Source organism: Vidua chalybeata, chromosome 3, assembly GCF_026979565.1.
Source record: "Vidua chalybeata isolate OUT-0048 chromosome 3, bVidCha1 merged haplotype, whole genome shotgun sequence".
NCBI classification, from domain to species: Eukaryota; Metazoa; Chordata; class Aves; order Passeriformes; family Viduidae; genus Vidua; species Vidua chalybeata.
The window spans coordinates 26,441,483-26,468,783 of NC_071532.1; the positions used below are offsets into that span (position 1 = coordinate 26,441,483).

General features: G+C 40.6%; 1 protein-coding gene across 1 annotated transcript in view; it reads left to right on the forward strand.

Annotated features, from left to right (window-relative positions):
• The first annotated feature begins 392 nt into the window (after positions 1–392).
• KCNH1 (potassium voltage-gated channel subfamily H member 1) overlaps positions 393–27,301 on the forward strand; it is a 176,647-nt gene continuing 149,738 nt past the window's right edge. The window contains exons 1-4 of the mRNA XM_053939409.1: positions 393–465; positions 11,589–11,712; positions 11,959–12,065; positions 21,740–21,868. Of these exons, the coding sequence (XP_053795384.1) occupies positions 393–465; positions 11,589–11,712; positions 11,959–12,065; positions 21,740–21,868 (433 nt within the window). The remainder of the gene's footprint in view (positions 466–11,588; positions 11,713–11,958; positions 12,066–21,739; positions 21,869–27,301) is intronic.

The following is a 27,301-nucleotide window of genomic DNA, read 5'->3' on the forward strand; positions in this document are numbered from 1 at the left end:
TCATCCCCCGGGGCGCGCCGGCGAGGGGTCGAGCACGGCAGCAGCCGCCCCTGAGCGGGGCAAGAGGCCGGCGGAAGGCGCCGTCCTCCGCGGACGGGCCGAGCGCTCCCGGGGCTCGCAGCTCGCGGCGCGGCGCCGGCCCCAGACGATGGCGCTGCAGCCCCGGCGTTGCGGCGCGGCGGCGGCCGGCGGGGGTCGCTGCGGGGCGGGCCGGCGGCGGCGCGGGGCTGCGGTGCGCGGGAGGCGGCGGCGGCGGTGCCGCACAGCCGCTGGTGCCGGTCCCGGCGGGGGCATGAGGCGCGCAGGGCGGGCGGGCGGCGGCGCGGCAGAGCGCGGGTCGGCGCGGCCCTGAGCGGAGCCTCCGCGCCGCGCTGCGCTCCCGCTGAGCGACTATGGCCGGGGGAAGGCGAGGGCTGGTGGCGCCTCAGAACACGTTCCTGGAGAACATCGTGCGAAGGTCTAACGGTAAGGAGGCACCGGGGGCGAGCTCTCGCCGGCCACAAGGAGCCCGCCGCGTCCTCGACGGGGACAGCGCCGGGCGGGGGGCACCGAGCCCCGGCCGCTGCCGGGCGGCTCCGCCGAAGCGGCGCATCCAGGTGCCGGAGCCGGTGCCGGCTGCGCCGCCCGGGTCCTGCCGAGAGCCCCCGGCCCGGGAGGCTGGGCTCGGGCTGCAGGTGCGCCGGCACAGCGAGCGCCCAGCCAGCCCCGGCGGCCGCGGCGGGCCGGGATCCGCGCCCCGGGGGCGAGCGGGGGCAGCGCCCGGCCCGGGGCGCGGGGCTTGGGGCGTCCGGCGAGCGGCGGGGGCTACGGACCGGGAGGACGAGCGGTGATTCAAGATGGTCCCTGGGCTGAGAGAGCCCGGTGCGGGGGCATCGGCCAGGGCTGCCTGCCCGAATTGACAGGGAAGATTTGTCATAAGTGAAGAGAGAGTTTGCCATTTTAAGGGCTGAGGGCAGATTTTTTTTCTTTCTTTCTTTTTTTTTTTTTTTCTAGTGCACTGTAACCAGGTCTGTCTCTTGGAAAACTGTGGAGTGGAAAATGCCTCGAATTTCACAATTGCATGCAAATATGTATTAATGCTATCCAGATTCTTTCACTTAGGGACTTACCAAAAACTGCTCCTCTGTAAGCCGGTGACCATGCAAACATTCATGGATTTGTTTAACCTAGGCATGTGCATTTCTTTTAAAGCCCCGAGCCTCAGTTGTGCCATTTTTAATGCTTCTAGTGACTTCAGTGGGGTTACATCAGGGATTAAGAACTTGTAGTATGGTTGAGAATATGAGGATCAAGCTCCTTTTGAAGACAAGACGAGTTAATTAATTAAAAACACAGTCAGTTTGTTCTGATAAGGCAAAGACAATTAACCCTCTTGATAAGCAGCTAAAAGCTCAAATGATCCCAATAATGATTTCAAATTTTTTTTAATTGGGCAGAATTATTGGAGAACTAGCCTTTGATAAGACCATATCTTCACATAAAATTGTGAGGCTCTTTTTATAGGTTATTTCTCTCTGCAACTTTCCTGTAGAAGGGAGGGGGTTGGAGGCTGCATTCCTGAAAAAAATTACTCTCCAGTCTTACAGTGAATCTTGCCCTCTTATTTTTTTAAAGTCTTTTAAAATTAATGTTACATGTCATCACATTCAGGCTGCTTCTCTAATCTTCCAACAACAGTTATTGAAGGTTTTTCTCAAAACGGTCTCAACTTTGTAGATTATTTTCTTCATTAAAAACCAATTTCCTCTTTTGGCTTTCAGTGCCAAAGCCCCGATGCAATAAATCAATTGAGGCTTGGAGATGGGGGAATCATGCAGCAGAAGCTATGTTCTGTTTCTTCCTTTCTTCCCCCATTATTAAGAAGGTGTCATAACAGAGCGTGGTGCTGGACAGCACAGGTAGAATGGCAGCACTACATTTCCAAATGCTCAGCAAGTCCTGAGGGCTGTAATAAATACAAGTTTTTAGATTAAGCTTGGTAGGAAGTGATGCACAGTTCAGACATACTAGGATATCTTAGGGAACTGACTCAGGTTTTGAACCCTATTTCTTCTGTGATATGCCTTCAAGTTTTTGCTGGACCAAATCCAGCTTTGCTAGAAATGTGGTGCTGTCACATACCAATGTTGGATGAATCAGTTTTTCTAGCCTTAGTCTGTTTGAAGAGACAAGAATAGACTCCCTTCTCTCGTGCTGAGGCCAGGCTGTGCTGACCAGCACGGGGGCAGTATGGAAACATGCCATGTCTCATCTTGTCCTGCCTACTTGGCCATTGAGATGATTTGGGATGCCCACAGGATGAGTGCTTAAATGGGCCCATAAAGCTTGAGGTTTGGCTCCCCTTTCTTGGTTTCGTTCAATTGGGTGGTAATGTGACCCACAATGAAGCTGTCTATGCCATTTGGGACATGCCCAATAAACCTTGGGCTTGTTGTCAAGCTTGTATTTGCTGGCACATGCAAGCAAATTGAGTAGTGCCAACAGATATTGAGTTGATACAGATATAGGAATACTCCTAATTTGCAGAGAATTCCCTTTGAGAGAGAGGATTTTTGTCACTGAACTGTATGTATGTAATGTACTAAGTGCTTCACGTGAACTTGTACATGATATGGGTATCATCAGTCACAGGTGGACTGAGGAAAGAATGTTTTGGGGCAGAGGGTGTTAACTCAGTGGAAGGGGCTGTATGGTGATAACAAAGGAATGGGCATGCAGCCTCTTTTGCAAGCATTGCTCTAAGGACAGCACTAATGACACCATTATTTTACCAGTTTAACAGGAATTCTTTGGACAGCCTTTCATGTTAGATGTGGGACTGGTGAGCTGATGCACATTCTGTGGCTAAAGGTAGTAGCAGTGGATGTAGACATGAAAGTTCAAGGTTTTTCCATTAGGGTTAAAATTTGGCTCATGTTTATAGCACACCTTCTGCAGCAAGACTCGCCTCCAACTGCTTTGGTCTGAATTGTCTGCTTCAGAGTTATTAGGAATGAGAGCTTCTTCACAGGCTGCAAGTCAACTGAGACAGGTTCTCATGCACTGAATGCCAGCCAAAAGAGCTGTGCTAGGGTTCGAGCTGCAAAGCATTTCCTTCCCACACACTGGAGTAAAGAGAGGATGGGCTGGCCGTAGATAGCACACACAGGAAAGAACATGCAACATGTCATCTTCCTAGACCTGTGGAGCTTGTCTGGTCCTCTGTGATTGCTTCTCACATAAAGACCTTCAGCTTGAAGTGTGAGCTTAAGGTTTGTCCTTTAAAATGAGGGACACCATAATTCCGATAATCTTGTATTTAATGTTTAAAATCTGTGTTTCTATACTAGCCATGCAGAGCTAGAAAAATAAACGTTGAATGCAGTGGTTGGCTGACAAAAATTTCTTTGAAGCATTGAAATATTTAAAGACCAGAACACCCAGTGGGACAGAAAATGAGCCCATGCTGTAACACAGTGCAGTATATAAAGAATCATTAGCCCCTGATGGGTAATGCTAATGTGATATTAATGTTTTTCTTGGTAATGTAATACATCCACAGTATACAAGCACTGTAATAATAACAGTTATAATCCTGGATCATGGCCAGGGCACCCATGTCAACTGGTGCAGCTTATTGTAGAGGATGTGGTTATTTGTGATATTCCAGTGCTTTATCAATATCTGGAGACAAAAATAGTATTTTATTTATGTAAATGCCAGCCGAATTCTTCAGTCCTTCTTTGGTCAGAATTCTCATTGAGATGTGTGAGAGTTGTACATGTATAAGGATGGCAAAAGTAAGTCCTGTGTTTACATGGCTTTGGAATTTCAATGGAAGTCACAGGTACTTTTCTGATTTATGGACAAAATAAGGAGATTGAAAGAAGGGTAAGTTAGAAGGCATAAGACTTGTGTGAATTTAATTTTCCTTTCACAAAATCCCCTAGGAACACACTAAGGAGACATCAGTTATGGAAGCAAACCTGCATCTTTTGATGGAGAATGCAGAGTTCCCTGTAGAGGGAAAGAAAAAGCACCTTCAGACATAGATCTTGAGTATAACAGACATTTGCATGATTTATGGCATTGCTTTCATTACAGGCTATAAAGTCCCAGTACAATAAACATTTTGCATCCTGGGCATGCTAACCTTGTACCATCATCTGAGACCTAGGAGAGAAATTAACTTTATTGTAAACACTTCTGAAACTGAAAAGACTGTTTTTGTCTTCAGCCAGAGAAAAATGCAAAGGAAACTTAATGGAAAATGAGGAATGAAAACAGCAGACCTTCAGAAACTGCAAGAGGACAGCTTGTAGGTTCTGTGTTAAGGACATTTTCCCAGAAGAGAATGAAACAATGGGTTTTATTGCTTCCTGATCTTCCTTCTTTCCCATGTTAACAACTGTGGAGGCACATATTTTCATCCATGCTTTTCACACAATTGATCAGGAGGTTGAAATACCTATTTGCTATTGACAATCTTTTTTTTTCTCAGTATCACTGGAATTGAATGTAATTTTTTTTTTTCTGCTGGCTTTTACTAGGCCAGAAGTCTAGTTTTGAATGTGCGGCTTTATTCATTTAGGAATGTACGACCTGATTTGGTTAAAATTACTTTTATAGATAGTAAGGAAAAAAATGTACAGCACAGAGATGAAAGGTAATGTGCTTTAAAATTAATGTTCTGAAAGCTCAAGAAATTCTCCTGTGATAGTTCAATGTATCAATCCAGTTTTACATTAAATCCTAGAACAAGATTATAAAACAAATCTTAATGAAACCCATTCACTGGAGAATTGTTAATGCATTTTTTTAACTCATAGATAAAAGTAAGTGGGGAGTTAGGTCTTGTCTCAAATATTTTTAAGGCTATAATCAGTAAATCAAATGGCTTCTTTAAACTAAAGAAGGACTCATAATCGATGCAACTAAAGTATGCCTTTTCTGGATTAATGTTCAGATCATATGAGATGGGAAAAACAAACCCCTGACCAGCTGAATGATGAACTCTCACTGCTAAAGAGTGCTTTTGTCCTTTAATAAGAGTGATGCAATGTCTGACTCTTACCAACTGATAAAATTTCTCATTTCTGAAAATCACCTGATTATCTCCTTCTAACGTCACATGTGTGTAAATGTTGTGGGATTTGTGTTTTAGTGTTTATTTTTGTGTTTTTTTTTTTTTTTTTGCGGGGGTGTTGTGTCGGATTTTTAAAGTTTCTCAGTATGGACAGTACTTCAAGGAGAGGTGACAAATCATGTTATCCATAAAATACATATGATGCCTTTGGTGCAATTTTGGTGGTATTTCAGCTATTCTTGTTCTGTTATTCTGCAGTAATTTATTTCATTTTAAAAAATATAGATAATTATGGAGATTTTATAGCCACAAGTGTTAGAACGATGCATAATTTTCAATTTAAACTTTTGTCATGGTAGATGCCTATCATGAAATATTTTCTATAACAATGCAAAGTAAGAATGTTGAGATGGAAAAGGTAGTTTTTTGTCTATTCTGCTGGCTGCAATTAGCATTTATTTTCTGTCATGGTTTAAAGCGACTCACTTGAAATTGTTGCTTTAGTTAGAGTCACTCTTGTTATTTGTGGAAAGACCAATGATTTAAATTTTTTAATAATTCTTTTTGACTTAATTTTTTAATAATTCTTCTCAACTTGCTCTTGCACTTTGCTCTTGTGTACACATGACAGTGTAAGTAATTTTTGGATAAACATGAAATGTCTGTATTTAGGGAATTGTATTCATGCTGTAGCAACCAAGGAACTTTAAAATCCATTTTGTTTTGTAAATTAAATAAATAGTTATATAAAACTTTTACAAAACAGCCCAAATGAACTTATCTATAGGGGTTTATGTTCTTCGTATTACAGTGAGCTTAAAAAATTTGACCTCAATATTAAAGATGGATGATTTTGAGGCCACTATATCATTATCCTATAGAGAGATCAAGTTGTTCAATGGGATATGAATGAATGAATACAAGGAGATACTGAGTGAGCATGAGTATTCATGCAACACCACTGGCTTCTACAGGAGGATGTGGATAGAAGAGCAGAATTACTCATTATTTTTATTTACCATATGAATAGTCTTTCTGTCATTTGAGCAGGTCTGTACTTGCTCTGACTACGATTACACCACTTCTGTTAGGATGAAAATGTGGTTGGTCCCTGAAGTGCAAGTCTTGAATCACATGTGTGCAAAGAAAGGATTGAATAAATACTTGAAATTCAGTGTGACTTATTTGAACCGACTTAGGGCTATATTTTGATCGCAGAAGTTACATCTGAACAATGTAACTAATCAGTGTGACTAAGTGCTTCTGGTTTACTTTTTTTTTTCAAAGCTAAGACTAAACATGAGCAAAGATTCATACGTACCTATCCTTTGTTAGCAATTTTGACAGGCCTACTTATACACAATGTTTGATAGAAATCAAATGCTCTGGGAAGAAATTAGACAGAAATGAAGCAATCTTTTCTCCCCCCAGTATCCAAATGATGCCACTTTTTATGCAAAGTCACAAGTTTGTAAATACCACATGTCCCTTGTCCTTAAGCTGTATGACAATCTTTACTGCTATGACAGCAGCACATAATTTTTGCCTGCTGCACATTTCTTACGCTGGCTGTGACACAGCATCTCTGCTGTTCTGGGCCCAGCTCAGGCAGCAGTAGCTGTATCCTCTACCCCTGTTCCACAGGCAGGGTAAGAAACACATGTGATGTGCAGTTCTTTTAGTTCTGCTGTAGAAGTGGTTTGTGCTGGGTAATGCTAAAGAACTAGGTTTGCTCCCCTGAAGATCCATGGGAATAGTTTGAAACAGGATAAAAAAAGACCTGCTGGTCTCAATAACCAGGGCTGTCATCATCCAGCATGAGGGAGGCTGTGGTCTCAAATGAGGAGGGCAATTCTCTCCTTCTTCTCCTTCTCCTTCTCCTTCTCCTTCTCCTTCTCCTTCCTTCTCCTTCTCCTTCTCCTTCTCCTTCTCCTTCTCCTTCTCCTTCTCCTTCTCCTTCTCCTTCTCCTTCTCCTTCTCCTTCTCCTTCTTCTCCCTCTCCTCTCTCGTGGGAGAACAAGCACGTTTGGTGAGAAGCAGGTCTTCCCATCTTCCCACCATGCTGAGCCTGGTTCTCCTTTTACTCAGGGGGGAATAAATTGGGAACAAACCTTTTGAGTATTGTATTTGTATGATGAAATGTACTGCAGGAAAACATATTAATGTATTTAAATCCCATTTGTGCACTACACAAACCCAAGCACGATGGGGGATTTGACAGACCCAAATATGGGAAAGTGCAGTGGGCACCAGCCCCTCTTGTTACTGAGGTCTGCACTAGAACTGCCTGGGCAGAGGTTTCCCCTCAGCTTCCTCTGTGCAATGAGGGAGCACCTTCAGTGTGGGAGTGTGTCTGGCAGTGCTGTGGGAATATGTTTGGCTGTTGATCTCTGACCTTCTACCACTGTTTCCCAGTGATGCCCACCTGTGCATCACTGGTGGGACAGGGAAGGTAGAACTAGTGTGCTGGCCTCTGGAAAGAGATGAGGGGTCTCATGGATCTTGGCAAGATCCATGTTACAGGAGAGGCTGGGATGCAGTGGCAGAGAATATGTAGCTGTGCAGGGCAACGAATGGTAGGGGGGAAACATTTCAGTAACTTGCTCCACGTTCATGCAAGGAGGTGACCACTACTTAGTCAGTCCTGGCCAGATAAATGTCTGTGAGTGCAGCTTATCTACAGGAATTCTGGAAGCTGATGGGCAGTTTTGGTTAAACAAAGTACTAAATGTAACAGTAGGATTCAGTAGATAGAGTAGTTTTGGTAAGATGGGTGCTCTAGATACCTGTGATTGTTACTGTTAAAAGGACCAAGGTTATTTAGAAAGACATTTTCTGATTCTTCTGTGATAGTCTGTTTTCTGAGTGGAGGAAAGTACTGGTTTCAGTGACTGAGTGAAATCCATTCTTACATTTTGGAAGGAGCTAAAATGTTTTTCTTGTTGCTTTTAAGTGGTCATGTCTACTTTAAAGTGATAACCCAAACTGGATCTGACATTAGAGTGTGTAGATGCTGACGTGGGTATACTGCAGTGAGCAGAACTAATCTGGAGAAAATGCAGGCTAGAAAATATGAAGTGATGCACTTCACAAAGTAACCCATGCTGCAGAAGCCTGCCCTATTCATGCAAGTAGTTGTGCTGCCTTTGTGATGCTACAGCTCTTACCCGTGTTTCTGCAGCACATTGTGCTCTGTGCTGCACCTCTGCGTATTTCTTTGCCTCCCAATGGTCTTGTTCAGACTGTGCCAAATGCAACACAAGCCAGAAGCCCAGGTCTTTTATATGAGCCTGCCCTCTCCAGTTCTAGTTCGTGTCTTCTTGGAGTTCATAAGAAGGGCCAGTGATGCTTACAGCTTCTTCTTGGGCCAGGCAATACTGCTAACACAGTTGCTATTGTGATAGAAACTGATTTCCAGGTAGGGGAGTTCACTGAGTCCTTTGAAAGATGTGCTTCAAGTCACTAAATAGTTTTGACACTGCTGCTATTACTATTATGTCCATTTCATCCCTGTATTTGAAGATAATTTAGCAGTGGATTTCTTCATGGTCTTCCTCTGGCCAACTCCTTTCCTGGTCTTGCTGACCCACTTGTGAGTCCCCGAGAGTCTCTGCTCTGTGATACGCAGAGTTCACTAGAGGATCCCTCATGCTTGTTGTGTAACAAAGCCACAGCTGTTTCCTGGTCTCTGGGACCCTGTGTCCCTGCAGATGGAATGACAGTATTTGCCTCAGTAGATGTTATTCAGTATTTTCTTATGTTAGCAAAAATTACCAGATTATGAGCTGTCCTCAAGCAGCACATTGTCAAGGATGTCAGCACAATTGAATGTAAGTGATAGCAATGAGGACAGCCCTTCTACTTCTGGGCTGTCTGTCGGAACAAGCTATACAGTGAAGTTATAAGTGGGAGTCCTTATTTTATGCTGTGTCTTGCCAGCATTCACACAGGCCAGACAGTGTTGTCAGAGACACTTCTGAAGAAATGAGGTGTGTTTGTCAGCTATGTAAAGCCTGGATCAAAGAAAGGTCAAGATGCATGAAGCTGGAATTAGCTAGAAGGGAGAGACACTTATGAAACAATGGGATCATTAAAATCTCTGACTTGTTCTTTGTTTTGATAGTTGTGCAAAATTTTTCCTTTAAAGCTTTATGGGTACATAACAATCTCAGCTTCCTTCTAACTCACTACTAAACTCACCCGGACTCTCATGAAACATTGTACTTCTACATGTTAGAGAGGCTCATCCAGTGTTGACTAATAGGGGTGCATAAAATAAACCAGCCAAGTCATACTGACTTAAAAACTCATGTGGTGAGGATGTTGACATCTGTTCACTGTGGTAGCTTGATGATTAGAACAGTCATTCAAGAGCTGAAATAATGGCTGAGCTTTCACTGCTCTAAGGTAACCTACATCTTTTAGGAGAATGTCCAAAGTGCTGTTGAGGGAGAGAAATGTGTGAATGTTCTCTATGCATCCTTTGGAAACAGTCAGTCCAAAAAAATTGGGCTTTGCTGGACCAAAACATAAGTGGGAATATGATTCTTCAGCTCCTGCAATAATGGCAAAGAATTGACTATTAACTGTGAGAACTGGGCTTATGTTAAAATATTAGGTATTGTAACAAACATGGGAAAGGGGGAAAAAACCAACCTTACAATATCCCCCATTTTAATTTTTTTCTGTGGTTTAACTTGGTCAGATTTCTATTTGCTGTGCTAAAGTTTTTCAGTTCTCCTCTCCAACACTGCTCACAGAACTTCCAGCACCCAAGTCCTTGAGAGCTGGGCATCTAGGGACTAGACTGTTGCAGTCTCAACTTTTGGAGCTTAAATCCCTTGTGGGTTTAGGGCTTTGTTTTTTCCTGTAAATAGGAGACAAGAGCATTTTTGTAACTCACAGAAGCCTTGCCGGGCTAGATAAAAGTAGTATTATCACTGTGATGGTTATCAGAAATGTGTCCTATATAGCCTTCAGTGAAAAAAAACAAAGAGATTTTTTACCTGAAGACAGTAAGGTTTAAGTGTGAAAGGCAGGCAAATTCTTAACAGGAACTCCTTAGGAAGTAGAGAGAAGGGAAAGTTACCTTTTGAAAAGGGAAGGCAGTCAGAAGCAATTCTTAAGCAATTCATGCATGGAATAACAGTATTCAGATCAGGGCAGGACCTTGCCCAACATTTGTATTTGCCTTTTTTTTTGGTCATTTGTTGTACTTCCTGATGAGATTTTAAAATATCCAAGCAGAGTCTAAGGTAGTGTTTATAATAGACACTCAAAAGCACTTGCTTTAGCAGTGAGAAATGACTTGGCTTACTTATTCGTAGGAAGGGGTAAAAGAGATGTATTGTTTTGGGGAGAAAGTGCTTCAACTAAGCAAAACCCATGGTATTTAAAAGGGACTGTGAGAAACAAAGCAGCTAAAATATCCTGAAATTATATTACTGGTGGATTTCACTCTAAAGAGTGTATAAAAATACACTTAATCATGCTTGTGGAATTGGGCAGTGGATTTAGCCAGCTACAGGACTGCTTTATTTAAACCCACTTGAAGTTTGGGGTGAAAGATTTTGAAAGGGGAAATTGAAACAAACTAAACTCTCTGCAATTAATAGGTAAAATGTCATTTGGTTGGAAGAAGCATAAATGAGATCTATGGATGTGTGAGCAGCTTGGTGTTGATATTGAAACGCAGACACTGTGGTGGCCTCCCATAAAGGCTCTCCTTAAAAATGAGTGCCTCTTGATCTCATGTGACTGCCCAGCCTTTCTTCCAAAAGCCAGAGGGTTTTTGCAGCTGTGACAGGAGCCACCGTCTCCTGCTGCCTGGCAATGCCCAGGGAGCAGCACTGCTGTCTGTCTTGGCACAGGTGTAGGTTTGAGTTGGCAATCATAAAAAATGTGGCATGCACAGCCCCAGCAAGAATGGAGGCGTGAATCCTGTGGGGTTTTTTGTTTGTTTGTTTGTTTGTTTGTTTTAATATGGATTGAATCTCCTTCTGACTTGTATTGAAAACAAAGAGTTCCTTCTACTGGTGTAATTGCTAGCCCTTAGTTTGGAGTGCTGTGCTGTACACAAGTATTTGAGCTTGCGTGGCCAGCAGTGAAGGCAGTGTGGCAGTGTTGAGAGGAGCCCCTGTGTCTGCATTCAGGGAGGAGAAGTATTGCTTATGTGTTGGTTTGGCCACCTGGAAGAGGGTTCACATTCAAACTGAGTGGCATGTGGATCAGTCCATGTGGCACAAAGGGTAACAGTTTGGTGGACCTGTCCTCAGTCAAGAGATGAATTTTACCTGCCTAACCATCGCGTGTTTTATTTATGCTCAGAGTAATTAACACTTCTTTAAAAATAAAAATTTACTTAAAATTAAACCCAGGAATAATCCTGTTGACTGCAATGGGAATGATATCTGGGAAAACTGTGCAGGGGCTGAAGCAGTTGGGATTGGCTTCTGAAATGAGTATTTCCCCTAATGCAACCATAGCTTTGACTAATGTCTAACTGATGTGTTTTTCCAAACAGATACTAATTTTGTCTTGGGTAATGCCCAGATTGTGGATTGGCCCATTGTGTACAGCAACGATGGATTTTGCAAGTTATCAGGATATCACAGAGCAGAAGTTATGCAAAAAAGCAGCACCTGCAGGTATTTGAGAACAGATTTATTTTCTGTTAAATAGCTTGTAGTGTTGTGCCCGTTGCTTGAGGAGAAAAGTAATCTGTTTATTCCAGTTTTGTCTTTTATCTCCTGGGGCTACATCTGTCAAATATGCTTTCCAGGTGAAACAAAATCAAAGAAGAGCCATTTCTAAATAGGTCCCTTTTACAGGGTAAAGAAATGGCTTTGTGTCTTTGTCTGGTATCTGACTTGAATTTCTCCATTTATTTGCAGTTTTATGTATGGAGAGCTGACAGATAAAGATACAATTGACAAGGTCCGGCAAACATTTGAGAACTATGAGATGAACTCCTTTGAAATCTTGATGTACAAGAAAAACAGTAAGTAGTCAATTGGTTTGTTGATTAATGTAGGTGTGTAAAGTTGTTCTTAATTGTAGTGTAAACTGCAATTCTGTCACCCTGGAGGACAGTGCTTTATCTAGGGCTAAATAAGCCCCAGTTCTGCCACTTGATCTGAAAGGGAGAAATGAGAACATTAGAGATGAAAGTCACTCAGGGAGGCAGAGGAAGCTTTCTAATTTGTTCTGACATTTAGAGTAATTTGTCTGTGATGCTTTAAGACAACACTGAAGATTCCATCAACAATGGTAGTACACAAGCTAGGTTTAGGCAAGTTTCCACTACAGAGAACATACTTAGTTTTTAACAACTTGATATAGCAAAGCCAGTATATAGTAATTTTGGAATAAAAAGAACCCATCTTTTGTTTTAGAAACTGAACTACTTCTAATGTTTTCAGATGAAATGTCTCTTGTTTTGGACAAAAAAATCCTTAATTTGCATGCGATTTTTTTTCCTAGGAAATTCAGTCTGTCTGTAACTGCACATACCATCAGATGAGCTACTTGCCCCAAACTTGGTGTCTCATCTAGTGTGGACTATGTCATGCAGTTATTTTCATCTACTTAATGAAGATGAAAATACTTAATCTATTTAATCTATGTTACCTGAAGTGTAAATACACTGAGGTCTTCAGCCTAGCCAGATATTAAGCTGAAAAAATTGCATTCTGCAACTTATTTTGCTCTTAACAATTTTGCCTTCTAATAATGAAGCTGGTACTGCCTGTATGCACAGTCTCTATGGCCCTGCTTTGTGCTGCTTTCCTCCTAGGACTACCTGCCTCCAATATTTACCTATTTTCTAAAAGCTGATTTCTGTTCCTAGCTCAGCTTGTGGCCGTGGGGACCATATGCAGCTCACATCTATGCATCCAAACCCAAGTAAATAAGCTGCAGTCCTGGGATCTAGGAGAGTCTGGAATTCTCTCTTAGTTATCAGTGATTTGGCACCAAGAGACGATGCAGCTACTCTTCTGTCATGCTGCAGCATATGGCCTGCAGTAGAGCCTGGGGCCTCTCTGTCTTTTATGAAGATTTAAAGCAAGGTAACCGTGGAGTGAGGAATATTTCCTGCCCTGCTGTGCACTCCTCCGAGGAGAGGTGGCCTCGAATGAAGTGCAGCTGTGTGGTAGCTGTGTTGTGTGACGTGCTGAAAGACTGCCACGGTTCTGCTCTGTACATAGAGGGTCACAGGCATGGGAAAAAGGAAAGCACAGAGCTTGCTTTCAAGTTTAACAAACTGCAGAGCACCTAATGTTTGTTAAATTTGCAGCTTTTGAGATACATTTACTACTGTTACAGAGATTGACTAATAACACTAGAGAGTTTTAACTGAAAAATACCAAAAAGGGGACATCCTGGAGCTTTTTCTCGATATAAGCCACATCACAGAAAAACACTGTCCTATTTACCAGTCACTTAGCACCCAGAACTGCTAAGTGGCCTTTTCTTTGTGGTCACCTTACTTCTCCCTGCAACTATGGCAATGGTTCAGATAATGAACCTGATAGGTTCTAACCAGTACTCAGTTTGAAAGCTTGGGAAAGGACCCTGAATTTTGTTAGCCATCTTTTTTCCTGCTCTTTGTTTCTTCTGTTTGGTCTCTCTGTTCTTTCCTCATTTTATTTTTCTTTTTCAAATTAGCCAGGGAAATAGATTTTTCTTGTTCTTTACCTGTCTACTGCCTCCTTATAAACTAACAGACATGACAAATAGCAATTTTTTTTTCCAGTTTTGAGTTGTTGGATAATTGGTACATTTTCCACAGCCTGCACATTTAATGTAATTCTGACTGTTTTAACAGTACAGTCTCTATCCTTTTGGAGGAACAACGGAAAACAAAATAAGAGTTTTGAGTTAATAATGATGTATGTAGTGCAAGTCAATCTTGTACTTTTGGGAGCAGCAGCTATTTTTTTCTTTCTTTGAGAAACAATTATTTCCTGGTCTTACATATCAAAGCAGATTGAGATATTTAATGATGCTACTAGAAGTGATAGGCTATTTTTTTACATGGCACTCTCCATGGTGGTGACCCAGTGTTAATATTTACTTGGTTGTCTGATAAGAATACCCCATCCAGCTGTTGATAGGTATAGTATATCCACAAATTTCATTGCAGTTCATAGTATTAACTCTAGAAACAACAGACAATTTCCTGCCTTCATCATGTTTGCATTTATGGATGCTGCTTCTACCCTTGCTTTATTCATTCCTCCCCACATCCAAAAGTGACTATACTCCCTGTTTTCAGAACTTGAAATTAAGATGTGATAGAGATTTGATGATTCCTTGGGCTATGCCCTGGATAACTTAGCAGATATGTAAAAATCATTGTTATTCTCTGGAAGAATTGCTTTCCCAAAATACAGAGCTTCTTCAGGATAATTAGAAGCAATTAGAGCAAACAGGTGCATAGCCACCAGATTTTTGTCATTGTTGCTTTGATGCCATCCAGTTGCATTCAGTGGGGATTCATTGACATACCTGGAAAGAGACAAAGTGAAAGCTTTCTTTAATCAGAACTGCAAAATGACAAAAGAAAGACTGACAGTAATTTCACATGAGAGCTTCAATTCCATTGTTTAATTAGATGTGAGCGCCCAGTGATGCTGGAAGTATTGTTTATTTTTATATAGGAAAATTAAAACATTACTAAATCTGAAGTTAGTGGAGATAAATTAGCTTATTCCAAGGAAGGGTACAGCTAATGTATTAGAAAATATTTTATATCTAGCCTTAGTCATATCTTACCTTACCTGAATTGCTGTGTTTTACACATCTAACTTCTTATGAGACTTTGGCAGCCATTTGTTAAGTTTTTACACTTTATGGTCAGCCTCATGAGTTAAAAATGGCTGAATAAATTCAGCTTGGATTTTCTTTGTTTTGTGTTTCATCTACAATGTAGACAGTGCAAAAGCAGGCTTGTTCTATATGCACTTGATTTCATTATTGATGAAGTAAATTTTTGTAAGAATTGAAATTTTTGTCCAATTGAAATCTAGCCCCTTTTTCTATGCAGTACTTGACCTGCTTAAGTGGAAGAATATTTGAAGTGGGGTGAACTCATCAAAGGTGAAGTGCATCAAGAGTTAGAAAGAGTCTTCAAGTGTCCCCTGTCTGAGCAGAGGCCTTCCCATTGCTTATATCTGCAGCTGTGCTGCAGAGAGAGTGTTAAGACACCTTTTTTTTTTTGTCTCAGAAGTTCTCTACTGATAGGACCAGCAGAATGCTTGCCAGAATGCTGGCTTGGCTGTAGGTAACTATTTTGCACACTGCAGTGCAGTTTGGTAAAGCAGTAGCTCTTTGCTGAGTAGACACATTATGGTGAGAGTCCCAAAGGCTGGGATGCACTTTCAATTTATGCTGGGCTTCACTTCCCTGTTTTCTGGGTGCTTGAACATTTAACAAATTTAATAGAGCGAATAGTTGTTTTAAATTTGATTGTTTGATTTTTAAAATTTTCATTTTAACATGTGCACCATCTTCTCCCCTCCTTCCTTCTCCCTTCTTCCCCCAGTGTATTAGAAAGCCTGCAGATGTCAGAGAATGACAAATCAACCTAAAATAGTGATTTGGTAGATTCTACTTGCATTTATCTTTGGGACCAGTGCTTTCTATAGAGATTCAAAAGCAAACAAACCCCATCCCAATTTATAGGCAGCAAAATTCACTTCAGGGTGGTAGACCTGTGATTGCCCACCACTAAAAAGCTTCTCATAACTGTTACTGGTTCAAACCATCTAAACCCATTTATACTTGTGTGTGCTGTGCCTGTAGTGTCTCCAGATGGAAACCTGTGCTAACCCATATTGTAGCATAGGAAGGGAAGCAGGAAAGAATGAGGGTGTTGGAGTCAAGTGACATGTATCCTCCTTGACCTCTCACTGCAGTGTAGCACCATTATTTGTCAAGCAGTGTGCACACCTGCATCTCCTGTGAAATCCATCTGTGTGAATTCAGTTACCTTCAGCAAGGTCGAATTACATATTTTGGACTCATAAAACTGGTAATTCCCATTGGTCATTGTCTTCAAATGTGTTGGCAAGCAAGGCCTGCTGTCATCTCCACAAATATGTACAGAATTCCCAGTAGTAATTCTTAAGTATTTTTCCTGGGGTAAATGGAAAGAAGATCTCAAAACTTTACTGTGTCTTCTTTATGTTCTGTTCTTCAGAGAACTCAGAATCAGGTGAACCATGCCAGCACTACTGCAGCACAAGACTGTGTGCTGAACCTTGTTTTCTACTGTGCTGTTTCAGTGTCACAGGATAACCCTTGTGAACAGCAATTCCACCTTTGGGGACTAAAATTGATTTTTCTTATCTTAGCATGTAAAGATCTGACCTTTAGAAGCATTAGGTGGCATGGCATCCTAGTACCAGATAGAGAAGACACAAAGGTAACATCTTTAAAAGTGGTGGGAGTGTATTTTAAAGGTTTATTCTTTAAAGGACTGGTGAGCTGCAGGCTGAGTTGGTCTGTTCTCATTTGGTACACTCTGCTCAAAGCTAGAGTCTATAGGAAGACTTTTGTTCTTTGTCTTGCATGGTCAAATGTCATGGACTTCCCTGAACATCTGGTTAAAATCTGTGTGGGTACAATGGCTTGCTAAACTCTCTCTGATCACACCTCATAAGCTGGGTTGTTATTTTCACATTGGACAAACTGTTAGTCTATGTGGGATAGAGAGAAACAATCTCATACTGAGTACCTGGGAAGAAGTGACACTCTAAAAGGGGTGGCTGTAATGGTCAGCCATGCTGTTAATATAACTTAATTCCTGCTGTCTGCATATGTGTCTGATGACTGTTTGACTGAGACATTATCAAGTAATGCAGAGGTTGTGCTGCTTACAGGAAACTTGCCCCAGGCATTAATGGCAGTGTAGATGTCAGCTGAATTGTCAAAACTTTTTTTTTCATTGTATTTTAAAATTAATTTTGGTTCAATTAGTGGAAAGAAAAATTGTGTATTCCAGTTTTATTTAAACTATGCTTTTTGTACTTTTGAAAAACAGTTGGCATCTTTGGTTAAATGGCTCAAGGTATGGGCAAAGAGCACATTTAAACAGTGGTTTGGATTTTCATACAGTCTATTTTTGTTTGGCAGGAGGGAAAACTAAGGAGAGCTCAATGGTATGCTTGTGGAGAAGCTGGAATAGAACTTTAAGATCTCTTTCACTTTGATGATGTAAGAATTTCTGAAAGACTTCAACCAAAGTTAAATAGCATGTGAAATGCTGGTGTTCCTGCCCAGCAAGAAGCTGAACATATCATTGTTGAAAGACACAGGACTGGAAAAAAGGATAGGGAAGAGATATTTGTCTTTCAGATGGGAAACTGAAAGGAATTCAGACATTTAGAGTGTGTTAGTCTGGAGAAGACTTGAGACTTGAATAACAGCCCTTAAAATTGTCTTTGCTTTAAGGCAACACCATAAGTACTGTGCTTAGACCATAAAAGCCTACCAAGAGCTGCACCTGTTAATTCTGGATTGGCTGCGTAACTTTGGTACCAGGAGCCAGGCTGGTCCTATGGCTACTGTCAGGCATTCATTGTAGATTTTCATTTCTTCTCAGTTGTCCACACTGCTTGTCCTGCAGCTTTGAAGGGGCATTCCCTTTTCTAGCATTATTGGTGCTATGCCACTAGACAAATGCTGGATTCTCTCACTGCTGATTCCAAATCTAACAGAAGCCAATGTAGCTCATGAATGTTTACTTTTTTTGTTTGTGCACTGGTATTATCACTGAACTTTACCAGGGAGAGAGGTTGCCAGGACTAAAGACAAAATGTAAATGGAAGTAGATGTATTGTTGGAAACACTGGTAAACACTTTCTGTGTGGCTGTGCATCAGTGCAGACTGGGAAGTTACTCTTGTTTTGCTGTGAGAACTCTGGAACATGCTGCAGTTTCACTGCCTGAATAACCACAGGCTGAATCTGAAAATCACATTTTTCATGAAAATGGCCTTTTTTGTGCCTCTTGCTAGTCATGGTTGTCTGGCTGAGCAGGGATGTTGGCTTTGACACCAAGAGCATGAGGGCTGCCTGTAGGACATTGAAATTCTGGTTTCCGACCTGATTTATAAGTAGTTTATACTTTAGGCTTTCCTGTTTAATAGTTAAATAAACTGTTTAAGAAGTAAAATTCTTCTGATAATTAAACCAGTATGCAGCACAAAAGCTGAGCATGGCCACTTCTTGGCTGAGCCATTTGGTGTGTTCCCACGTTTCAGATCCCAGTTCTGCTGTGAATGAGCTCCTGGTTGCAGAGCACTGTGGAAAGCCCACGTAACCCAGCACTGTGAGCACTCACCTCAGGACTGTATTTTTATATCCACTTGTCTCCTATTCATGAGACACTGACAAAATGATAGGGAATGCACGGCAGGGAAAATACGATATTGTGGAGGCAGATACAGAATTTTCCATCTACTTATTTCTGGTTTTGTAGTGTTACAGTGCAGATCCCAAACTGGAAGATGATTTCTGCAGGCCCTATGTGCCACCTTGATTTTGCATTTTGCTCTGATGTTGGCGCTCTGGAAATTACAAGGGTACCCAAATTGTGCATTTCATCAAACACGCCTACTTTTAGCTGTCAAGAACATCTGGCTCTTTCTTTTAGCCTGTGGGGCCTATCACTAAGTTATACACTTGGTTCTAGGTAAAAAAGTGTTTTGTCTTCCTTCTTCCTATAAATAATGCAACACATGAGTGGGAGTCAAGGGAGTCAGAAAGTAAAAACCCTGCTGATAAAAGCTTCTTGCCCTGCAGCAGCCTTTGACAGGTTATGGGGAAAAGTCTTCTTGTTGCATTCAGAACATGTTAGGAAATTCTTGCAACAACATACTATAGCATAATCATAAAGGGAAGGTGACATCATGCATCTGACAAATAGGCAGAATAGGAGAGTGAATTGCATCCTTTCTATGTTGTGTACAGTGTCTTCAAAAGCACAGTAGTAGGTTTTTATAGCTATGAGAAGCAGAGAAGAAACTGAGTGTCTAATTCAGCCTCAATGGTTAATATTATGAGCAGCCTGTAGCAGAATAGCTGCAGCTTGACGTAGTAAAACAATACAAAGTGGTTTGGGGAGGGGAAAAAATCCCTAATCAAAAAAAGTACATGTAGATAAAGATCAAAAAGCAAGGCTGTTGATGGAGATTCTGGCTGATTAAAAAGTTGCAGTGTTAGTGAAGGGTGTTGAAGTGGGTAAAATGAAAAGCAGTTAGTCACCAAGGAGTCTCTGTAAAAGCAGGATACGGATTTGATCGGCCTCAGAATAGTTCACATGTGAAGTTGGGAAAAACAAGTAGGCAAGAAGAAATTGAGCTAGGCAATTTTAAGAGCTCTTGAGAAAGGGTAGTGTAAAGGGTGTTACTGTCTAGAAAATTGCTGTTGGCTGCTTTGTGGCAGTGTCTTCTAAGCTCATTAGCAAGTTAGTGATGATTTTACTGGCACGGTTACTTTGCTGAATCTTCTTTCACACTTAGCATGTTTGTTTGTTCATACTTTTTTGGAAGGAGTTGTTCAGGAATGTTAACTCTTTAAAAAAAAAAAAAAGTATGTTGACCCTTAAATACTTTCTGCCATGCAGGCATATTTCAGAAATGGCCACCAGTGATTCCATCTGGATTTCTCTGCTTTTTGAGCAGAGGCCTCCATGCATCATAGACCCTGCTGTTTATAGAAATGGCTGTACATATGGCTTGGAATCTCAGCCAGAGTTTGAAAGTGCTTGTGTGTTATGCAGGCACAGTGGGAGCCTTAGGAATTGAACTTGGTTTATGGAAGTTGTCCATGGGTTTTGGAGATGCCCTACCTTTCTGTAGCCAGAAAAGATTGCTCAGCACTGAGGCTGGGAAACAGCCAGGTGAGGCACTGGTAACAGCAATCTCTCTTATATTAACATAGGTGGGAAAAAACTTGCCTTTGCTTCCTTTTTTGGACAGCAAATACCTTGTAAGATACCTGAGGTTTTCTTGTGATCCTTTGACAGCCAGGAAACACAAGTTGCCCTTTACTAAAAACTATTGCATGAATATACCATGTCACATGTTAAAATACTGAACAATTCTGGTGAAAGAGAATCTAGCACAGAGAAGGGTCCTGTGACTGAGAAAGAAAAGGAATAATCTTCTAAGATCTCTCTTTCTAAAACAGACTTTGCCACATGAATGACGAAGATTGTGTGGTGCTCTTTATTCTGGCTTTCCCAGAGGGTCAAGCTCCTGCTGATCCTGATCTTATTTTGGCCCCTGGTATGTAGACCCTTCTCTCCTAACAAATCTCAAAAAGGACACATAAAAAAAATATTGCTCACAGCAAGCAAGCCTGAATCCTCTCTGTCTTGCAAGCACTTCTCGTGCTTGCAAAGGCAATGATGAGTTGTTTTCATCATCTCTGAGGGTGTAGGGACAGTCTGAAAACCCAAGTACAAACTCCCTGAAGGCTGAGGTCTGGAGTGTCCCTACTGTGATGTACCTCAGAGTTGGGGAAGTCATCTTTTTATGTCGAAAGTTAAGACTGCAGACTTAAAAATAGTGCCTTCAGGGAGGTCATGTTATTGTACACAGGAGCCAAGTGCTTTGTTCTGAGCCCTCCAATCAGCTTATACTCAAATATCACTAAAATCTGTGGTGAGTCTTGTGAAACAAGTGGTAGATACTGCCTTGTTACATGGAACTTCATTGGTTTCACTAGGGTCTTCTCAGCAGTCTCAGGAGAACTGGCAGAAATATGGAAAGGCTGGGCTGACTGACAGATTCTCTCTTCAAGGTGATCTGTGTGGACAGAGGTCAAGGAGAAATGGCAGCAGCAGCATCTGAAGGGTTGTATTTTGGGACCATCTTTTTCTGCGATGTGCAGACTTTAATCTCTCAAGCAGTTTTAATTAGCAGTTCATCTGCTGCAGTAGTTAGAAAGGTGCAGTTCTATGCAGTACAACTTGATCCCATCCGCAGCTTCATGTGTTCTGGTCCTAATGGCTTATTCTCTCCTGAATTCAGTGGAGTCTTGCTTCACACTGGAGTGATTTGGAGCAGGCTCAGGCCAAGGCAAGCTGGAAAGCAGCTTGTGAAGGGTTTCCCTTGCATGGGGGGATTTGCAGGCTGGGCCAGAGCTCCCAGAGCCCAGCTCTGAAGCTAGACATAGGCTACTATAGTAGTTAGGGCATGGTCTTCTTTAGGGCATTCCTTGTTGGCAGGGAATTATAAAGTCGACCAAACTGGTCATATTCCTGAATTGAGACTCTGTGTTATGCTCATGTCCTAGGCACAGCTGGCCTGTTCTCAAATCCTGCAAGAACCAGCAAGACACTGTTGTGTGCAGCCTTTCCACATACATGGGACTCTTCTTTCAGGAGATCACAAAGCAGTTCTTAAGTTCAAGTGTTAACTTTGCAGGTGACGTTTAGAAATAGGTTCGTTCCTGGAAGATTAAAAAGCTAAGAAGAGACAAAGCAGAGAACTTAAATAACAGGCTTGTCAGCTGCTTTGTTATGTTTTCAAATAGGTGTTTGTAAAAAAAGCCAACATTAAAGTAACTTTTACAGATGGCTGATTTGAGATGTAAACATCTAAACTGGCACATTTACTGTTCTGCCTGCCATTGACCAACTCTTTGATGTGTTTGTTTCCAGGAACACCTGTCTGGTTCTTTGTGAAAATTGCTCCAATTCGAAATGAGCAGGATAAAGTGGTTTTATTTCTTTGCACTTTCAATGACATAACGGCTTTCAAGCAGCCCATTGAGGATGATTCATGTAAAGGTTGGTCTTTTTCACAATTATATATTTATGTTCCTTTTGTTTGTTTGCCCTGGTCTTGAAAGAGCTGAAGTCCTTTAAATACCCAAGCCAAAGAATTACATGTTAAAATAGCTTGTAGCTGTGCCACTGGGGATGGCATTTGTGCAAGAAATGGTTGCTGATTTCTTTAGTGAAATTGTTCTGGCCTGCACTGGAAAGGGTCATTGCTAATGAAAGCCCCAAGTGCTTCAGAAAGCCCAGTTTACATAGTAAATAGGTACTGTTCTTCCTTTAAAATACACTGTTAACCCACTCTCCAGCATAGCCCTCAAGGATTCACAGTGTTGCTCAACAGCCCTGTACAAATTGTGTATGAAACTGTATGCAAAAACTGCGGAATCAACCCTGGCTGAGTCTAGCAAGGATCAGAATAATTAAATTCTGCCTGACTCGATCTTACTAGTCATTATTATGGGATTTCTTATGTTAAAGTCCTGATCTAGTTTCCTTTAGCCTATGTGAAGAGATTCCAGTTATCTTAAGTGGAACCAGGTTTAAGCTGTCCTGGTGAGTGAAGTAGCACTGCAGTGTTCTGCTCTTAACCCTTTGCTGAGCTACAGCCTGGAAACCTGGAAAGAAACTCAGCTGTGACAGCAGCATAAACTTTCACTCAGGTTCAGATTCCATCAGAAATAGACCTTTTGTACCCTATGGAGAATTACGGAGACTTGCATCCTCTGGGGTAAAAAAGGATGTTAAGTTCTCCTGTTGTTTGCATTTCTGTAGTATTTAATAATATTTGTAGTATTAAATTAAACAGGAAACTTACTGTGAAGATGAACTGATTTACATTTGTTCTCAAAATGTTATTCTTTAAAAACATAGTTTCTCAAAAGTGGAAACACCTGTTACCATGAAAAGGGAAGTACAACCTTGACAAACACCCTCTTTCAGGCTATGTGGGTAATTTTTTTCTCCTGTTAATGCTATTTGTTTGGTTCCTTATTGCTTTAATAAAACCAAAAATCTTAGCTTGTCAGAAAGTTTGGGTCTATTTTCCCTGCCTAATGGTGCTCACTGTATACTGATGAGGAGTGACAGCACAGATAAATAAGCATGGTGCAGTAAAGCTGGCTCTCATTTATTTGCTGGTAGTGAAGGCCCTTGCTTCATTTAGTCAGTTGATAAGCAGGACTTTCAGTCAGGAGTGGTAGCTGTGTCCTTTTGCTTTCACAGGAGTTCCCCAATGTGGTAGAGATAGGCAGTTTTCCTTCACTTTCAACACAAAGAAACACTAACTTTTTTTTTTTTTTTCAATACAAGTAAGTTGACGAAAGGGAATGCTAATTTAGTTTATCTTTTTAAATCTCCTTTGTATCTTGAAATTATGCTGTTCTTGCAGTGAGCATGGTAATTCTCAGTGGTTGCAATCTACAGCAGTATAGGCACTAAACCTATACATAAATGCATGGACTTGCAGAGGAGTTGATGATAAGCAGAATTTCTCCCTCTGGCCCACAGAAACTGGCAAAGTGACTAACAGAGGTTACAAACAGAAGAGCTGAATGTATTATTTAGAGGCCACTGATTCACAGCTCTTCACTCTTTCCCTGAGTGCTATGTCTTTATATACAGAAGGGCTTGTGCACTAAATGAGTCTTCCAAATATTTTTTCTGGATCTCCTAAAATTAATAAAGTTGCAGAAGTTTCATGCCAGTAAAGAGTTCTCTGTCACTTTATACACAAATCAAGCTTGATATAAATGGATCTGCACTTTTTGTTTTCATCCTTAATTGATCCCTTTTTCTTCCATAATATACTTGCTGTAGGAATTTTGTTGTGTGATATTGTATTAATCACTTGATGGCTAGATGAGCAATTTCTTGGAGGAGCTGATTTGTCAAACAAACTTTTACATGTGTGTCCATGACTTTAATGTTAGATCTCATTGTACAATTCTATACCGTGAGAGGGGGAAGAAAAGGCAGGTATTAGGTGTTAGATAATCATCTGTAGTAGGCTCTGGGATTCACAGAGTGGAAAAATTGTTTTGGAAGATCTAAAAAAGGTAAAATTGTACTATCTTGTTCTAAGAATCATTAACATACATGAGCTTTGAAGGCATATTCTTTGTGTTGTGTGCAATGTTACACAGGAACTTTGTAGCATGCTTTTGAAAGAGGACAATTTTCTTAGGAATGTTTCTCATATTCTCAACCCAAATGGACTCTCAATCTGAAAAACTAAAACCGTGAACTGAAAACTGATTGCTAAATCAATTATTTTTCCTTCTTTCACCTTCAGTCAGTTTAGGAAGTACTTTTCTTTTACTGTGTTTGTATATGTATTCAGTTTCCTATGCTTATGAGTATTTAATATGTAATAGGTTGCCTGTAGATGCAGATATGTTAATAAAATGTGCTATTTGCACAGTTGCAGGACATTATTGTTTAAAGCATTTAAGATTTTCAAAATGAATGCCTGTATGTCTATGTAAAGGAAAACATTAAATCAATCATGTTCTTGTACTACATAAAGAGCAACTAATCTGTCAGGCTAAGCCTGCTTAGCTGTGGTATATCTTGGTTTTCTATCACCTGCTGGCAATTTCAAGCCTGATTTTCAGCTGCAAATGATGCAGCTCCTTGAGTGAAAAGTGTAGCACTGTAATGGCAGGTGTTTGACTATACAAAGATGAATAGGCATCTTTCACCTGAAGGTGACTCAGAGGGATAGAAGGTCCCAGTACCATTTTTCATGCTTTTTTTTTTTTTAATTGATTAATAATATCAGACATTGGAATAGATGAAACAAGAAAGTCACATAAAAAATAGACTTCTCTAAAAGGCTATTTAAAAATAGCCTTTTTAAAATTGATTCAGATAATTTAGAAATGTTTATTTTATGATTTCCATGGAAGGTAAGTAAGGTTGCTTTTAAATGCAGCAGCTTTAAAAATAGTGCATTCTAAATAAAACCGTTTAAAAATAATGTCAGTGATGTTGATAATTGTTTTTAAACAACCTCTTTCCACTTTCCCCCCTTTGCTTGTCCCTTGAATAAAATCAGGGAAATGTAAAAGAGGTTTACTTGAATAAAAGAAGGCAAAATCAAGCTATAGCATAGCTAAGTTTGGTTTGTCAAGTGCTAAGTCACCTTCTTAGCTGAATTTTAAAGTTTATACTGTATTTTTAATTAATGCATTTTGTCTGTATATGTTTCTCCTGGTTTAAGATCTAGCACACCAAGTATGAGATGCTTGAGAATTAAGTATAAAGTGGAATGCATTGCTTTATGCAAAACAATTATTTGTGCAGACAAATAGAAACTGTGCTTGCACTCTGTGTGGCTTGTAGGAAGTTTGCCTGAACAGATTTTGAATGTACGAATAGAAGGTGAACATATCCAGAAGCATCTATGCTGTCTCATAAGAGGTTGAAAACTAAGCTTTGGATCCTAATTTTTGCTTTTTATACTTCATTTTTATACAAAGAGGTGGTCAAATTCAGCATCACTGAATCAAGTTGTTGCAGGTTGTTATCCTCCAAGATGATGTAGCCTTCTGTGCTTTGTAGCAATCATCAGTTGCAATCTCCTCTGCAGAAGATGCTTTATTTCATGCTGCAGCTAAGCTGTCCTTTGCATAACAAGCAGGAGTACAGACACAAAAAATATTTTGTTTGTGTTCTTCATCTTAATTCAGGGGAAAATTCACGTTTCCTCTTTTTTTTTTTTTTTTTTCCTTTTTGTTTCTGGAGGTTTTTTGGGGGGGAATTTTGGTTCTGTTTTTAAAGATGTATTTATATGAACAGAACCAGTGTTTGAAATATTTTGATTAAGATATACTCTGCTTTTGTCTAGATGAAATGTTTTCTTAAAAAGAGGAAACAAATGAAGGGGAAGTAGTGAGTATATTAAAAACTACAGCTTTCCCCGTCCAGATGGAAAAATAATACTGTTGTAGTCATGAGGTTTCAAAGAGAAGGAGCACTGCAGAGAAGCTGGATGGATGTAAGCAAGAATCTTTCATGTGTGGGAATACAAAGGTGGCTTGAGTGGAGGCAAGAACTGCTGGAATCTTGATTTATTCACATTTACACAGTTGTGTGAACAACAGACCTGTGAACAAACAAGCTTGTTCTCTAGCAGACAATGGCTTTTTGTTCTGACTCTAGGAATTGTGTAAGTCATGGATCAGCAATGTGGTAACAAGGGTTCTGTAACTGACACAGTTCCCAATGTTTGAATTCTTGACTTATTAGGAATTAATTGAGAAGAGTGGTAGAGAACAAATAGCTACCTACAAATAAATAATAAGTGCTTTGTGCTTGAGTATCAACTTACTTAAAAATACAGAAAATTCAACTTAAGGCCATTGTTAAATGAAACTTTGTGCTTTAAAGAAGAAAAGTTTTGGTGCCATAGCACAAAACTATATTTCAGTGCCATATTTCCACATGAAACAAATCTCAGGGGACAGCTTTTGTAATCATCTTGTCTTGGGTGTTATCAGAAGCAATCTCTATTCATCTTTTGGCGGAGAAGTGGTGGAAAACTGAAAGAACATCATGGAATGCAGGAGTGCTGAAATCAGTGCTGCTAATCTTGAGGGCTTTCCATCCTTTTGAAGCTGGAAATGTTTTAATGTTGTCACATTGCTTTTTCTGTGCATGATATTTTCTGCAGAACTGAAAAAAGAGACCAAACAATGATAAAAATGGGTTAAAATCAAAGACAGTGCACAGGCAAGCGCTACCGTGGGGTGGTATCCAGCTTTCATTTTGGTTCCTGAATTTCAAGCTGTCTTCTCTTCTCTCTGAGCTTATCTTGTTTGAGGATTATATATGCCTGTATTAGAACCACCTAGGATCACTAGATTTTAAATTTAATTTGTATTTTCTCTGTTTCTAGAGGAAAACAATGGATGTAGGGCTATACCAACTGCTTGTGCTGAAAGAGAATCCCAGTCCATATCATCTGGTCCCTCTGATTTAGCAGGACTGACACCAATATATTCTTGCACCATTTTGAAGCTTAGTTCCTTGTCTTGGAAAGCTCCATGACCCTTAAAATTTAGTGTTTGTATTCAGTCCTATGGCTTAAGTCCATTACTGGACCTGTCTTTGTTGGATAGATAACTGACCTGCTGTTGGCTGTGTCTGTCCTTAGGGTTCTGGAGGAAATACTGAAATAAATTCAACAGGTACTGTTGTCTTTTCAGGCATTACTGGAGATGTTATAATTCAAAAGGTTTAGTACTGGCATTTTATTTTCTTTTTCTCTATGCCACAATCTGCAGGTCTAACTGTATGTTGGAGTTGCCACATTTTTATCTTTATCTTTTTTTCCATAAAAACCAAAACCCCAAAAGGCAATACAAGGAGGAGGGTGTTGTGTTCTAAAGGTGAAATTCTTACATGTTGCACATGGATACGGTGCTTGGTTTTAGGCAT